Source organism: Mycteria americana, chromosome 4, assembly GCF_035582795.1.
Source record: "Mycteria americana isolate JAX WOST 10 ecotype Jacksonville Zoo and Gardens chromosome 4, USCA_MyAme_1.0, whole genome shotgun sequence".
NCBI lineage: Eukaryota > Metazoa > Chordata > Aves > Ciconiiformes > Ciconiidae > Mycteria > Mycteria americana.
The window spans coordinates 32096010-32110957 of record NC_134368.1 but is presented as its reverse complement, the minus strand read 5'-3'; the positions used below and the strand labels follow the sequence as shown (position 1 = coordinate 32110957).

Here is a 14948-nt window from a genome sequence, read left to right as displayed (position 1 = left end):
AAATCACTAGAATGTAAATGTTCTTAGATTAGATTCCATTAAGGATTCAAATGTTTCTTTACTTTGTTGATTATATTAAAAGCATATTCAAATTATTTGTTTCCTAGTGTTATGATGTTTACAACTGTGTGTAATGCAACTGTAAAAAAGTCAGTGTGTGCATGCAACAGACGTTGCCTCTAACAACAGTTATGTACATTTATTTTCCCTTATAAAAAAAGACATTCAATTAGAGAGTAGTTTTAATGAGAATGTTTGCAATGTAGACTATTGCATTTTTTCAGAGTATATTGTGATTTGTGCAGTCTTTAAAATCACAGCTTATCTAGGCAGGCCAAAAAAAAGGCATGGTTTGCGTTTCAAGATGATGTTCTCTATCCCTGTACTTCCCTCACTGTAGCCTGTGGACTTCTGGCAGTCTGCGGGGTCAGGATAAGTGCTCTGCCGGTGATCTGCAGAGCTATATTGATGATAAAGGAGCTGGCAGTCCTCAATAAGCCTTAAGGTTAAGAGTGTTTCATTGGGTGAAAAAAAATTAGAATCTCTATTCCCTTAACAAAAGGAAATTGAACAAGTCATATGTTTTGAAGAAATATCTTGACCTTAATTCAACTGAAATACAATGGTATCTTTTTTCTTTCAGCTATTAAGAACACAGGTGCAGTATGGTTCTCATCAGAAGACTTAATTGTATTATTTACATTCATCCAGAATTAGGAGTCACTTGAAAACTCAACTGCTTTTCATGTAGACTTAAAGAAACTCTACTAAAAAGAACAAGTTAACCTCACAATCTTCCTAGCTCCTCTCTCTGAGGCTGTTTTCACACCAGGGTTGTGTTAAAATATGATGTTGAGGTTGTAAGTATGTTGAAAGTAACTAATCATTCAATGTAGAAATTGATTATTGTTTTTAACATTGTATTGGCTGGTCACTGTTTGAACTGACCTCAGCATTACCACTCCTGCTTCTGCAAGCTTGGAGGAGCAGCTGAACTTCAGAAGGTAGCTGGGAAAACTGATGGCCTCAGAGGTGGAAACCAGCTTAAGACGTCCTTTTCCTCTTCTTACCCACTTGTTTTTACTCTACAGTTTGCTGTGTCTCCAGTTGAACTGGTGCAATTATTTGTGAACTGAGGATCCAGTTATATATGACCCCGGTCTGAACTAATGTGTGACCTTCTGCCACGAAACGCTTATTGTATTATATTGTATTGTATTGCATTGTATCGTATTGCATTAAATTAGATTGTTTGTTTAAGTTTTTCCCACAACTGCCTTACACCGTACGTCCGACAGCTTCCACTCAAGCAGGCAGTGGCATGAGCAGGCCACAGGCGAAGGGCAAGGCAGGGAAGCAGGGCTGCCTCCTTCAGTCACACCCAGCACCAAACCATGGCCTGACGTGGCCCAGACTGAAAGTGCCCCGTGTTTGATCTTTTGTTTGTTTGGATTTTGTTTATTTTTGTTTGTTTTCTGGGTTTTTTTCTGCTGAAACATTTTTAAACAGGATTGGTTTTATCAGCAGTAACCAACGACCGAAGGGGCAAACGGCCGGGGCCCGCCGCTGCCTCACTGCCCGCCCGCCTCACGCTGCCACCGTTAGAACCCGTGAGGGTGGGGTGGCCCTGCCCCAACCGCCGCCGCCGTCGTCCTGCCACCATCGGGTCAGACGAGTGGCCTCCGTGATGAGAGGCAGTGTCCTTGGGGAAGCCATGCAGGTGGGCACAGAGGGTCACCCCAGCCCCGAGCTGTCCTGCTGGGGCAGCAGCCCAGACCGAGGGCGATGAGGGAGTTGGGGCGGGGATGCCAAGGAAATGGGGGAGGCTGCAGGTGGGCAGCGGCTGGGGCCGAGAGAGATGCTGGGTGCTGCGAGAGCCGTGTCGTGCTGCCTGAGGCAACCGCCGCGCTGCTGGGCAGAGAGAGAAGGGCAAGGAGACGGGGAGGGCAGGAGCAAAGCCGGCCACCGGGGAGGGCTCCCTCGGCGCAGCCGAGCCTGCCGCAGGGCCCCGCAGGGCAGAGAGCCGGTGTCGCTGCCCTGGGCCTGCGTAGCCTTCCCAGCCCCTGCGGGGTCCCGAGAAAGGGCAGATGGGAGAGCAGTTTATGTGGGTTTTCTTGTGCGAATACATCAGGAAACTCTTGAGTTTCTAACAGTTAAGAATTAACCGTCATTACTGTCCTGTAAAAATAATAAAATACTACACTTTGATAGCTGGACGATCGTAGGCGTAGCATGTTTTAAAAACATAATTGAGAATTTATTTCATGTCATTCACCAAAAAAAACAGAACTGCAAATTAAATTTACCAGAAGTGTTATTTACACTTAAGGATTGAAGTTATCCAGCCTGTGGGTTCCCAAACTTGATCTATGCATTACCCCTGGCAAAGCTGGTGGTTATTAACATAATCATTGGCAACAGTGAGAGGTGTCATGAGAAGTTTTTCACATGGGATTGTGGCCTGCTAGTAGAGTAATACTGCTTCAGTAGTCTAGCTTCATACTCCGAAACCAATTTACATTAGATCACTTTTGCCCTTGCTTGGCTCCTTTGCACTCTTACCATCAAATATCTTCTGAAGATTTTGATGCCCATTTTCATTTATTTCATCTGTGCATATTACTGCAACCTTGAACTAATCACTTAACACCAACTTTTTAAACACTATTTAACCCAATTTGTTAAAAAATTGTTAAAGGTTTGCTAGCTTCTGATCTTTTCCCTGAAACCGGAGTTCAGATTTATCAGAGAGAGATGCCTGGTTCTGTTATGCTTACTGTGATCTAGGATTCTTGATCCAATTTTTTTTTTGCTTTTGCATTTTGTAGATGTAACAGCATCTAGAAAATGTCCAGTGTACAACAGGTTACACAAACCTATTGAATGTTACAAACATTAAATAGAAATAGTATAAAATACACCATTTAAGTAAAATACTATGGAAAGATTTTATGTAGGACCTAAATTTACAGAAAAATACAAAAAGTCAAAATCTTTCCTGGCAAAAACTGGCCAGAGCTTATCTTCTAAGTTACCTACATTCCAATTCTGTTTCCGTAGTCCTTTTTGTTGCGTGGTTTTGAAATTATTTGTCCAGTTATGATGATGATTTTTATTACATTCTTTAATGCCTCATGATTCTTCATAATCCTTCTGCTATGGAGAAGGATTTGCATTCTGTGAAGTGGGGAAATCTGATCCTGACTTAAGTTGGGAAATCATGCACTAAATCACTTGTGTGGAGGCCAAAGTGCATGTGTATCACTCGTGTTTCTTCAGTGGTTCCCTTGGAGGAGTAGTCCTCTTAGTTCTGTGGATTTTTTTGATACCCTGACTGTACCTAACTCAAAATTCTTCTTTGGTGAAGGGTTGAAAACTTGCAGTAAGACTGACTGTAAGAATTTTTATATAAGTAAACCCTGGGGAAGTACACTCCAGCAAAATCTTCTTTTGGGTTTTTCCTATTCCAGACTCATTAGTGACCATGTAATTCATTAGATTATATATGGAGTTTCTCTTTTATTTTTTCCAGTGGATTATATAAATTACTTTTCAATCAAAGAAGGAGAAAATGTCACATTCTTAATTCTTTATCAACATTTTCATATATGGATAAAGTTAAAGTAAGTTTGCTAGTATATTTGAAAGACTTGGTGATGAAATAACCATATCATTAGAGGTAGAATGTTACAGAAAATAATTTTCCAAATATTGTAACCAATTATTTACAATGGAGTTGTCATTTCTGGTCCAAAATCTGGATATTGGAGCTTTGCAGAAGAAATCAATTAAAGTATTCAGGTATGAAATCTCTGCTTTATCTTAGCAATAAGGCACTAGATGTTTGTAAAGCCAGAGTGCTCCACTAGTAGTGAATATTGGTAGCCACACCCTCGCCTGCAGTTTGCTGAGCCCATGCATTAAGACGGTTGCAGGAACTGCCATAACTATTGCCACTTCCTTTCCACTCCAAAGCATGCGAAGTCTTGCTTCCTCACTCCTGCCAGAAGAAACTGGCAGAGGTAAGAGTCTTCTTGCAAACCTGCTATATTTAACTTTCTTGTGAGCAATAGCATGACTCTATTTACTTTGTGGATTTCCCAAGTAAGTTTTCACCTAAAATGCAAAGCACTTCTTTCACCTTTGTGACATTCGTTGAGGCATGTGTAGCATTTGAATTAGAAGTTGTTTCATTATAGTCATGCTAAATTCTGTACAAGAGATTTGTTGAATAAAAATGAGGCAGCCGTTGGCTGGAAAGGCCAATGGAGTACTCATGGGCATGGCAGTAATCCAATGGAAATCCTGGATGTTTCCTCAGGTAGAATTTTTGTAATGTACTTTTTGTTCACTTGATGCTGCATTATTATGGAATTACGAATATCATTAAATATTTCTGATATATAAATATTTATACAGAAATTTCTTTATGAAGGTTTTCAAACAACTTGTTATTTCAGGGCCAAAAACACCACACTTTTTGATTAACAACCTATTTTAAAACCTGCTTTACTACTTCTAATCCATTTGAGAGGCCTCCTAATGTGTTGCTGTTCTACCATGCCAACACCAGTCTAGTTACAATAAACAGATTCTTTTAATGTGACAATTTCAGTAGAAATCCAGTCTTATAAATAACATGCAGTTCCATTATCTTAACCATTTAATTAAAATTACCACAAATGTAGACTTAACACCTGCAGAAGTCCTGTGTTATAAACCTGATGTACAAAGTAGCTTATGTTGACACGTTAATACTAATCATTCATGTAAAATAAAAAGGTTTTTTTCTTCTGATTCTAGGCATGCTTTTACATGTTTATTCACAGTGTCAATACCTTATTCTTAGTAACGTAAAAATACCGATACAAAAATCTTGCCTGTATAAAGCTGTATTTCTTTAATTGTGTTTAAGTAAGTGGTATATAGTTTCAGGTTTCTGAAGCAGGTTTCCATATTTGTTTTAGACTTTTTTTTAGCTGATATTTTGGAGAGTGATTATTTTATCTATGCTTACATTTTGAGATTTCTTTCTCTCTTATTTTCTTGCTGTTTTCTGTTCAGAAATGAAAAATGACAAATGCACATTCATGCTAGATAATGGTCTATGAAGGCATTACAGCCTCTAAGTAATGGTTTCCTTTTGTTACATCCTTAATATATGCCAAAATTAAAAAGGGCTGGTTTTGGTTTAAAAAAGGGCACACAAGACTGATTTGTTGACTTAGTTCTCTTTCATAATATTAAAACAGGATCCAAATGAAGATACTGAATGGAATGACATACTGAGAGATTTTGGAATTCTTCCACCAAAAGATGAAATTGAAGAAACGGTTTTACACTTGCAGAGAGAAGCAGAAGGCAAGTAAAATTAAAAATACATACCACTAGTATAACAAAATTTGAAAAGCTGAGGTATTTTCAATAACGCTTTTTGTAACTTAAACATTGTACAATAATTATATTTTTATTTTAATTATTTTCACTTGGTTATTTTAAAAAGGATTCTGAATTAAACATACAACACACTTAGTGACAAACATGGCATATAACATGTACAGATAACTCATTTTCATAATTTCATAGAGGAACCAGTCGGTATAAGTAAGATTCACATTCTGAAAAAGTGGTAGTAATGCACTCCTGTATTTCTGTATTTTCTTGTATACTTATAGTTAAACAAATGTCATTTTTTTTTCTCTCTTACCCAGAGCTATACAAAAGTTGACTAATTTCTGAAATAGTGCATCTTTTTCTTTCATTAGTTCCATGTTTGTGTAATACTTTTCATACATTTAAAATGTTTGAAGACACTTTGGAGAACAAAAGGTGTCTAATTTTTTGTTTGTTGTTTCTAGTGAAACCATACGAAAGAATGAATCTTGAAGAATTAAAGGAAGCTGAAGATGACTTTGATGAGGCTGATAGGAAAGCTATTGAAATTTACAGGTATAGTAAGATATTTCTATCCAGATCAACAGTGCACATGTCACTATTGTACATGTGCATGCTCCTGAAACATAAAATCAGAATCTTTTGAGCAGTAATGTCTGCTGACTGACACAACTGCCTTCTTTCACCTTCCACTCCTTTGCCAGCAGATAGACAGCACTCACATTACTGTCCTGCATCTTCCTGATTGTCAGTGGCAAAGAGAGGCAGTTTACACTATATTTTACTTTGATGTGTTGTTAGAACAAAATTATTCCCCTTTTAAAATACTTAATTTAGTCTCAAAGCTGGATAGTTTAAAGAAAAAGAATAGAAGGGGCCACAGTGGGAACCAGTGTTACACATCCTCAGTTCAGCTCAAGATAGGTCGTGCTACTGTGTGTTTAGAGGCGTTGCATGTTTGAAGTGTTGTATACTCAGCATTTATCTGTTTTGCAAGTAGCGTTTATTCTCTCTTTGCCTTATTAAACTGTACCTCTCACTCTATCACTCTGAAGATAGTTTCTGCCAGTCTTTAGGAGTTAGAGCAATGCTGATAAATATGTATCCCATTTTCTCTCATGTCTTCTGGATAGCAGTTTCTGTGGATTTCAGGCCAGAAGGAAATGGACAGTTGGTCGCGGGTATCCCTTTTCTATCATGTTGCACAAGAACATTAGGAAAAACAGGGCCTCAACATATGTGGCCCCAGCTTTGTAAAAGATACTGAGTTTGTGCATAGGGAGTGTGTGCCACCTGTATCAGGATGGCATGTCATTAAAGAAGAAAACTGTATTTCAGTGCTGGAATCAAACTATTTGGTATTTTTAATTGATAATTAAATAATCTGAGTATTATGAGCAAAATACATCTCTGCCTTTGGGATAGCACTCATTTCTGGTACAGTATGCTTTCTAAATATATTATTGAAATAAAAATGCAATGTAAAATTTATGATGAATCACAGTTTCACTATATCATACAACGCAGTTTCTATGCTGGAACAGTGGTAGTAGATAAACTTGTGTGGTTTTGAAAGATGTTTATCAAGTCAGCTGTGGACCCCCAATACACAACTATTGTGTTTATTTTGCTTCTTATCCAAGATTAATTTTAATGGCTTTTCTATTTCTTACTTCATTAAAATATTCTTTTGAAGTTTGTATAGAAGGAAGGCTCAGGGGAGATCTAATCAATGTCTATAAATATCTGAAGGGAGGGTATAAAGCAGACAGAGCCAGGGTGTTTCCAGTTGTGCCCAGTGGCAGGACGAGAGACGATGGTCACAGACTGAAACACAGGAGGTTCCTTCTGAACATCAGGAAACACTTTTTACTGTGAGGGTGACGGAGCTCTGACACAGGTTGCCCAGGGAGGCTGCAGAGTCTCCATCCTCAGAGATGTTCGAAGCCGTCTGGACAGGTTCTTGGGCAGCCTGCTCAAGACTGATCCAGCTTGAGCAGGGAGGTTGAATCAGATGACCTCTAGAGGTCCCTTCCAACCTCAGCCATGCTGCGATTTTGTAACTCTGTGAAATACCATATACTGTTCTTAGGCATAACTGTGGCACAACCTTATTCAACTATTTAATGGGAGTACCCCAATCATTTTACTTACAATACCATGCAGAGTCAATATGTTTTTTGAATTCAGGTTCAGAAAACTTTGGCAGCTTGTATGGAGACTTAGTAATTTTAGCTATACTGGACAATTCACATGCATATTTTTGTAGGTATTTTACAAAGTACTCTGCTGAGTTCTGCAGAGTTTTGTACTGTAACTAAGAAAAATGAAACATGCAGTTTACACAGAATAAAAATGCTAATATGATCAAAACATTTCCTCTGTCTAGATTCTACCTGTACTTACTGCTTTTGCACTGTTAAAATGACTACAGTACTTCTAGTGCTAACACTGTGTATCTAGCGCTGTGTTCTCATAGGAAGATAATAATTCACATAATCGTGTGGAAGTTGTGAACCTAAATTATCATGCATTGTTGTTAGAGTGTAATAACATTGCATATATATTATTTAATCTTTTTTGAAAAAGCCACTTCTATAGTGGCTTTCAGTCAGTAAAATTAATAGCTGCTTTTAGTTCAACAAATCTCAGTGAGGCATTTTCCTTTTCTACCTTGCAAGTATTTTTATAGATGAAGACTGCCATCTGCTGTTTTTACATGCCAATTTTCATTAATTATTTAAAATTGTGTCATAAATATTAGTATAAGTACTGGCAGTTCTTCCTCAAACTAATCTCATTTTCAGAATCAGAAAAACAATTAGTACCTGCTTTAATTTATCTTGCTTTGTCTCAAATGATAAACCCTTGTGCAACATGTTTGTTGCTCAAGTTTCCCAAATGTGATACTGAGGAACATAAAACTAAGAAAATGTATTTTAATGTTATCTTATTGAGTAAAGATTAGCATAGAAGACTTTCTAGCTCTGAAATTACATTAGAAGACCTTGAGCTTCTCAATGCATTTTTTGAGTAATTGAGAGAAAAGCACTAGATATTATTTTAAAATGCATTTAAAATGTTCCAAATGCTTATTTTTATTATTTTTAATTAGGCAGCAACGCTTGCAAGAATGGAAATGTCTTCAGAGGATGCAAAAGTATGGGGAACTAAGAGAAATTTGTGGAGAACAGTATGTAAAGGAAGTTACAAATGCTCCAGAGGATGTTTGGGTTATAATTCATCTTTATCGGTCAAGGTAATTACTTTCTTGTTTAAGATGTTGAATACTTCAATACAGAGAACTGAACTCATACTTAAGAAGCAATACCAAGAAAAATGAAATACAATAGACTAATGAAATAGCAATTGTTTGGAGGCAATGGAATCATAGAGCATGGGACCTCCTTGATTTGTTTATTCACTTTGTGAGAGTTAATCACTTCACTTTTGTTCAATTATATGAAAGATTTCTTTTGCTAGATATGCTTATCACCATGTACTGAACCTCACTGAGATTTCTGAATTTCACTGAGAAAGTGGTGTCTGCAGTCTGTGCTAAGGGAAGTTCGTTTGCAGACTCTTTCCTCAGCAGGAGTGCTCTAACAGAATTATTCTACCTTTATTTCCCCTTTGACTCGAACAAATCAGAAGCCCAATAGGAAAAGTCTCAGTTAGGAAAATTGAGGAAAGCTAGGGAATTTGTTAGTTTATCAGTTCCCCAATAAATTCTCTAATGGTAGCAGAAGTTGTGACAGGATCCAGCAGAAATGTCAAAGGACTCCCATGATTAGTTCAACATATGTTAGCAACACTATTAGATGTTTCTCAAAAGCACTGAGAATTAGTATGGAATGTTACGCATTTTTTAGATTGAGACCAGCTTTCTCTTTTCCTTCTTTTTAAGCTTCTTGGGAGAAGGAAGCTTCTTTGATTCTTCTCAATTGTCAGGAACTGAGTATTATTTCCAGGAGCAATAGGAATAGGTCAATCAAATTACACATTACAGTCTAGACAAGTGGTCTGTGTGGTAGGTTGGGAACTGGCTAACAGGCCACACCCAGAGGGTGGTGGTAAATAGCTCCTTTTCAAACTGGCAACCTGTTCCAAGTGGGGTCCCCCAAATTGATATTGGGCCCAATGCTGTTTAATATCTTCATAAGTGATCTGGATGATGGGATCAAGTGTACCCTGATGAAGTTTGCTGATGATACCAAACTGAGTGGGGAAGTGGACACTTTGGAAGGGAGAGCCACCCTGCAGGAAGACCTGGACAGGCTGGAAGAGTGGGCTAACAAGAACCTTATGAAGTTCAACAAGGACAAGTGTAAGGTCTTGCACCTGGGAAAACATAATCCAGGAGTGCAGCACAGGCTGGGATCTACCCAGCTGGGGAGCAGCTCTGTGGAAAGGCACCTGGGGGTCCTGGTGGACAGCAAGCTCAATATGAGTGAACAGTGTGCTGCTGCAGCAAAGAAAGCCAACAGGATGCTGGGTTGCATCAACAAGGGCACCACCAGCAGAGATAAAGAAGTCATTATCCCACTCCACTCAGCATTTGTCAGGCCACATCTGGAATACTGTGTTCAGTTTTGGTCCCCGCTATACAAAAAAGATGTGGACAGGCTGGAGAGGGTCCAGAGAAGGGCCACAAAGATGATCAAAGGACTAGGAATCCTGCCATATGAGGAAAGGTCAAGAGAATGGGTTTGTTCAGCCTTGAGAAAAGAAGGCTTACAGGAGACCTTATCACCATGTTCCAGCATTTAAAGGGTGGCTACAAAGAAGACGGAGACTCCCTTCTTACAAGGAGTCACATGGAAAAGAGGAGGGGTAATGCATACAAGGTCTTGGGGGAGATTCCGACTGGACACAAGAGGACAATTTTTCACAATGAGAACAATCAGCCATTGGAATAATCTCCCCAGGGAAGTGGTGAATTCCCCAACACTGGACACTTTTAAGATTCGGCTGAACAGGGTGCTGGGCCATCTTGTCTAGACCGTGCTTTTGCCAAGAAAGGTTGGACCAGATGATCCTTGAGGTCCCTTCCCACCTGGTATTCTATGATTCTATGAAATTGTTCAAATTACAATAATTTAAATTTACAGCTCTGAAGAAAGAAAATAGCAGCTTTTCTTGCTTTTCTTTTTTTTTTTTTTGTTTACTAGAGAACCAATTCTGTACTTTATCATTGCATAAATACGAGTCAGTGAGGAAACTCAAAATTCCTTAGGAATGAATACGAGCTCTTCGAAGTCTCTTAAGGCTGGTAACAAAACTGCCTCACCTGTCTTTGGCCACGAGAGGGTGCTGCTGGAACTCTTTGAGGGTCCGTAGGCTAAATCAGCTGCTTTAACTTCAGCCAGTGTGCTGGTGTTGGCTGGGACAGAGTTAATTTTCTTCATAGTAACTGGTATGGGGCTATGTTTCAGATTTGTGCTGAAAACAGTGTTGATAACACAGGGATGTTTTAGTTACTGCTGAGCAGTGCTTACACAGAGTCAAGGCCTTTTCTGCTTCTCACACCACCTCACCAGCGAGTAGGCTAGGGGTGCACAAGAAGCTGGGAGGGGACACAGCCGGGACAGCAGACCCCAGCTGATCAAAGGGATATTCACAGAATCATAGAATCATAGTATCAGTAAGGTTGGAAAAGACCTCTAAGATCATCTAGTCCAACTGTCAACCCAACACCTCCATGCCTACTAAACCATGTCTCGAAGTGCACATCTACATGTCTTTTGAACTCCTCCAGGGATGGTGACTCCGCCAACTCTCTGGGCAGCCTGTTCCAATGCTTGACCACCCTTTCAGTAAAGAAATTTTTCCTAATATCCAATCTAAACCTCCCCTGGCGCAACTTGAGGCCATTCCCTCTCGTCCTATCGCTAGTTACTTGAGAGAAGACACTGACACCCACCTCACTACAACCTCCTTTCAGGTAGTTGTAGAGAGCAATAAGGTCTCCCCTCAGCCTCCGCTTCTCCAGACTAAACAACCCCAGTTCCCTCAGCCACTCCTCATAAGACTTCTGCTCCAGACCCTTCACCAGCTTCGTTGCCCTTCTCTGGACACGCTCCAGCAACTCAATGTCCTTCTTGTACTGTGAGGGGCCCAACACTGAACACAGTATTCGAGGTGCGGCCTCACCAGTGCTGAGTACAGGGGGACAATCACTTCCCTAGTCCTGCTGGCCACACTATTCCTGATACAAGCCAGAATGCTGTTGGCTTTCTTGGCCACCTGGGCACACTGCCGGCTCATGTTCAGCCGGCTGACAACCAGCACCCCCAGGTCCTTTTCCGCCGGGCAGCTTTCCAGCCACTCTTCCCCAAGCCTGTAGCGTTGCATGGGGTTGTTGTGGCCCAAGTGCAGGACCTTGCACTTAGCCTTGTTGAACCTCATACAATTGACCTCGGCCCATCGATCCAGCCTGTCCAGGTCCCTCTGTAGAGCCTTCCTACCCTCAAGCAGATCAACACTCCCACACAACTTGGTGTCGTCTGCAAACTTACTGAAGGTGCACTCAATCCCCTCATCCAGATCATTGATAAAGATATTAAACAAGACTGGCCCCAGAACTGACCCCTGGGGAACACCGCTTGTGACCGGCTGCCAACTGGATTTAACTCTGTTCACTGCAGCTCTCTGGGCTTGGCTATCCAGCCAGTTTTTTACCCAGCAAAGAGTACACCCACGTAAGCCATAAGCCACCAGCTTCTCTAGGAGAATGTGTGGGAGACAGTGTCAAAGGCTTTACTAAAGTCCAGGTAGATAACATCTACAGCCTTTCCCTCATCCACTAGGCAGGTAACCTGGTCATAGAAGGAGATCAGGTTGGTCAAGCAGGACCTGCCTTTCATGAACCCATGCTGGCTGGGCCTGATACCCTGGTTGGCCTGCACATACCTGTTGAGCGCTTTCAAAGATGAACCGCTCCATAATTTTCCCTGGTACCAAGGTCAGGCTGACAGGCCTGTAGTTCCCCGGATCCTCCTTCAGGCCCTTGTAGATGGGTGTCACATTGGCAAGCCTCCAGTTGCCTGGGACCTCCCCTGTTAACCAGGACTGCTGCTAAATGATGGAGAGTGGCTTGGCAAGCTCATCCGCCAGCTCCCTCAGTCCTCTCGGGTGGATCCCATCCGGCTCCACAGACTTGTAAGTGTCCAGGTGGCATAGTAGGTCATTAACTGCTTCCTCCCCGATTATGGGGGGTTTATTCTGCTGTCCGTCCCTGTCTTCCAGCTCAGGGGGCTGAATACCCTGGGGATATGGAATACCATATGGCGTCATGCTCAGTATATAAAGCTGGGGAAGAAGAAGGAAGGGGGGGGATGTTTGGAGTGTTGGTATTTGTCTTCCCAAGTAACCATTACGCGTGATGGAGCCCTGCTTTCCTGGAGAAGGCTGAACACCTGCCTGCCGATGGGAAGTAGTGAATGAATTCCTTGTTTGGCTTTGCCTGTGCGTGGCTTTTGCTTTCCCTATTAAACTGTCTTTATCTCAACCCACGAGTTTTCTCACTTTTACTCTTCTGATTCTCTCCCGCATCCCACTGGGGAGGAGTGAGCGAGCAGCTGTGTGGGGCTTAGTTGCTGGCTGGAGTTAAACTTCTAAAACATTAACAGGCTGGAGGGGAACAAAAAGCCCTGTTGTTTCATTTGGGTTTTTTTTTAACCGAGGTTTATATGGTGATTGCATTGCAAATAGGAGCTATGAAAGTAATGAACAGGCCTACGGTGGTGATATGACTATACAAAGGTTTCCCTGACATTACTTAAATTTTACTAAAAGAATGAAGAAGTAATTAAATGTTAAACTGAAGGCCAGGTCAAATAATAAATGAAAGTAAAATGTATATTACAGATTTAAAAATCTCATTTAAACTCTACAATAAATGGACAAAATGAACTTTAAAAATGTTAGTGGAGAACAAAATTGAGGCACAATGCTTGAAGCATCTGGTAGCTTTACTGACATATTTTATAGACTGTGCCCATTATGTATGCATTGAAAATTTTTAATTGGACTGCTCTTTAAATCACAATGATCTTAGAAGAAGCTAAATAAAATTTGTGGTGCAGTTCTTATGACAAATTAAAGTAGAAGCAGACTATAGGAAAAGGTACACTTATTCTTCAAAGGCTTTGTTTTTAATAACTTTAGTTATTTTACAGATCATTTACACCAGAAGTGTCATGAGACTTTCTTATTCTTTTCTAGCACCCCAATGTGTTTACTGGTTAACGAACATCTCAGCCTGCTAGCCAGAAAGTTTCCAGAAGTCAAGTTTCTCAAAGCCACTGTAAACAGCTGCATTCAGAATTACTATGACAGATATTTACCCACAATACTTGTATATAAAACTGGTGAAATAAAAGGCAGGTTCATTGGAGTAGCTGAATGTGGGGGAATATATCTTAAAGTGGAAGGTATGAGAAGTATTTTTAAATAATTCACGTTGTAGAAAATTTTATGTTGTAATCATTAGATCTTAAGATCACTGCTTAAAGGTGGAAAAAATTTTTGAATATTTTTGTAGAAAAAAGTCTACAAAAAGCAAATAATTTATGTAATTTTGTGGTAAGAATATTGGATAAGCATGGATATTTTGCAATTTCACAGTTAGATATTTTACTGAGATAAAGTTGTTTTGCCACAAGGATGGCTCTCTTTTTTGTTGTTGTTGAGATAGAGCTTGAGCTTTAATAAAAGTCCTTTTCCTCTTAAGTGGGAGTTTATTGCAATAATCAGAATAGTCATTTGTTTTTACAGAGCTTGAATGGAAACTAGCAGAAGTTGGAGCAATAGAAACCGACTTAGAAGAAAACCCCAAAAAGGATATTACGAGTATGGTGGCACTGTCAGTGCAAAATGTTTCTGCTCATGAAGACACCAATACAAAAAGCAGTGATGTGATGAAACTACCGCTTACTTGAGAAAATTTTAATGGAGATCGTCTGTTCTGACATAAATTAGCTCAAATACAGTTTTTTACCCCTTTGGAAAGCCTGAAACAATTAAAAAAAAAACCAAACCAAAAAACCAAAACAAGAGCTGTGGTTTCATTTGTATATTTTTTGGGTTTTGATTTGTGGAAGAAAATTGATGTAGTAAATGAAAGCCATACTTAGCTTTAGATACATACAGATGGCTGTCATTGACACTGAGAGCCTGGATTCTCCATTTCATACAAACTCTGCTTAAATGGAATGGGAAGGGGAGGGTATTAGCTGGTGGGCTCTAATCCATACTTTCTTCCTCCTTTTATCCAGCATGGCTGCAAGATAGTCCTTTAATTCTTAGTGAAATGACTGTAGCAGAACTCTGCTCTGCTAAGGACCTTCTCAGTTCCCCCCACTGAAAAGCTGACCCAAAGACAATGATGCGTATAGTGATATAAAATCAGGATTTGGCCCTGAATCTATCAACTAACAGTTCTGTTTGTTTGACGTGGGTTCAAGAATCTTCTCCAGTGTCAAAGACAATCTTCCTAATATTTTAGAATACTGACAGCTGGATCAGTTGTTCCTTCCTAACAAAAATAAGTA

The 14948-nt window shown here is 40.0% G+C and overlaps 1 protein-coding gene across 1 annotated transcript; it reads left to right on the top strand.

Moving 5' to 3' along the window:
- Nucleotides 1–3608: 3608 nt before the first annotated feature.
- Nucleotides 3609–14336, top strand: PDCL2 (phosducin like 2). The gene is made up of 6 exons (XM_075500496.1): nucleotides 3609–3623; nucleotides 5253–5361; nucleotides 5859–5949; nucleotides 8510–8653; nucleotides 13621–13829; nucleotides 14173–14336. Exons 1-6 carry the CDS (start codon nucleotides 3609–3611, stop codon nucleotides 14334–14336), a joined length of 732 nt encoding a protein of 243 aa, XP_075356611.1.
- Nucleotides 14337–14948: the final 612 nt, after the last annotated feature.

Excerpts from the sequence above, each read along its gene's own strand:
- PDCL2 (XM_075500496.1), top strand. Across the intron at positions 5,362-5,858 it reads CTTGCAGAGAGAAGCAGAAG|TGAAACCATACGAAAGAATG; the intron begins GCAAGTAAAATT and ends TGTTGTTTCTAG. Across the intron at positions 5,950-8,509 it reads AAAGCTATTGAAATTTACAG|GCAGCAACGCTTGCAAGAAT; the intron begins GTATAGTAAGAT and ends ATTTTTAATTAG.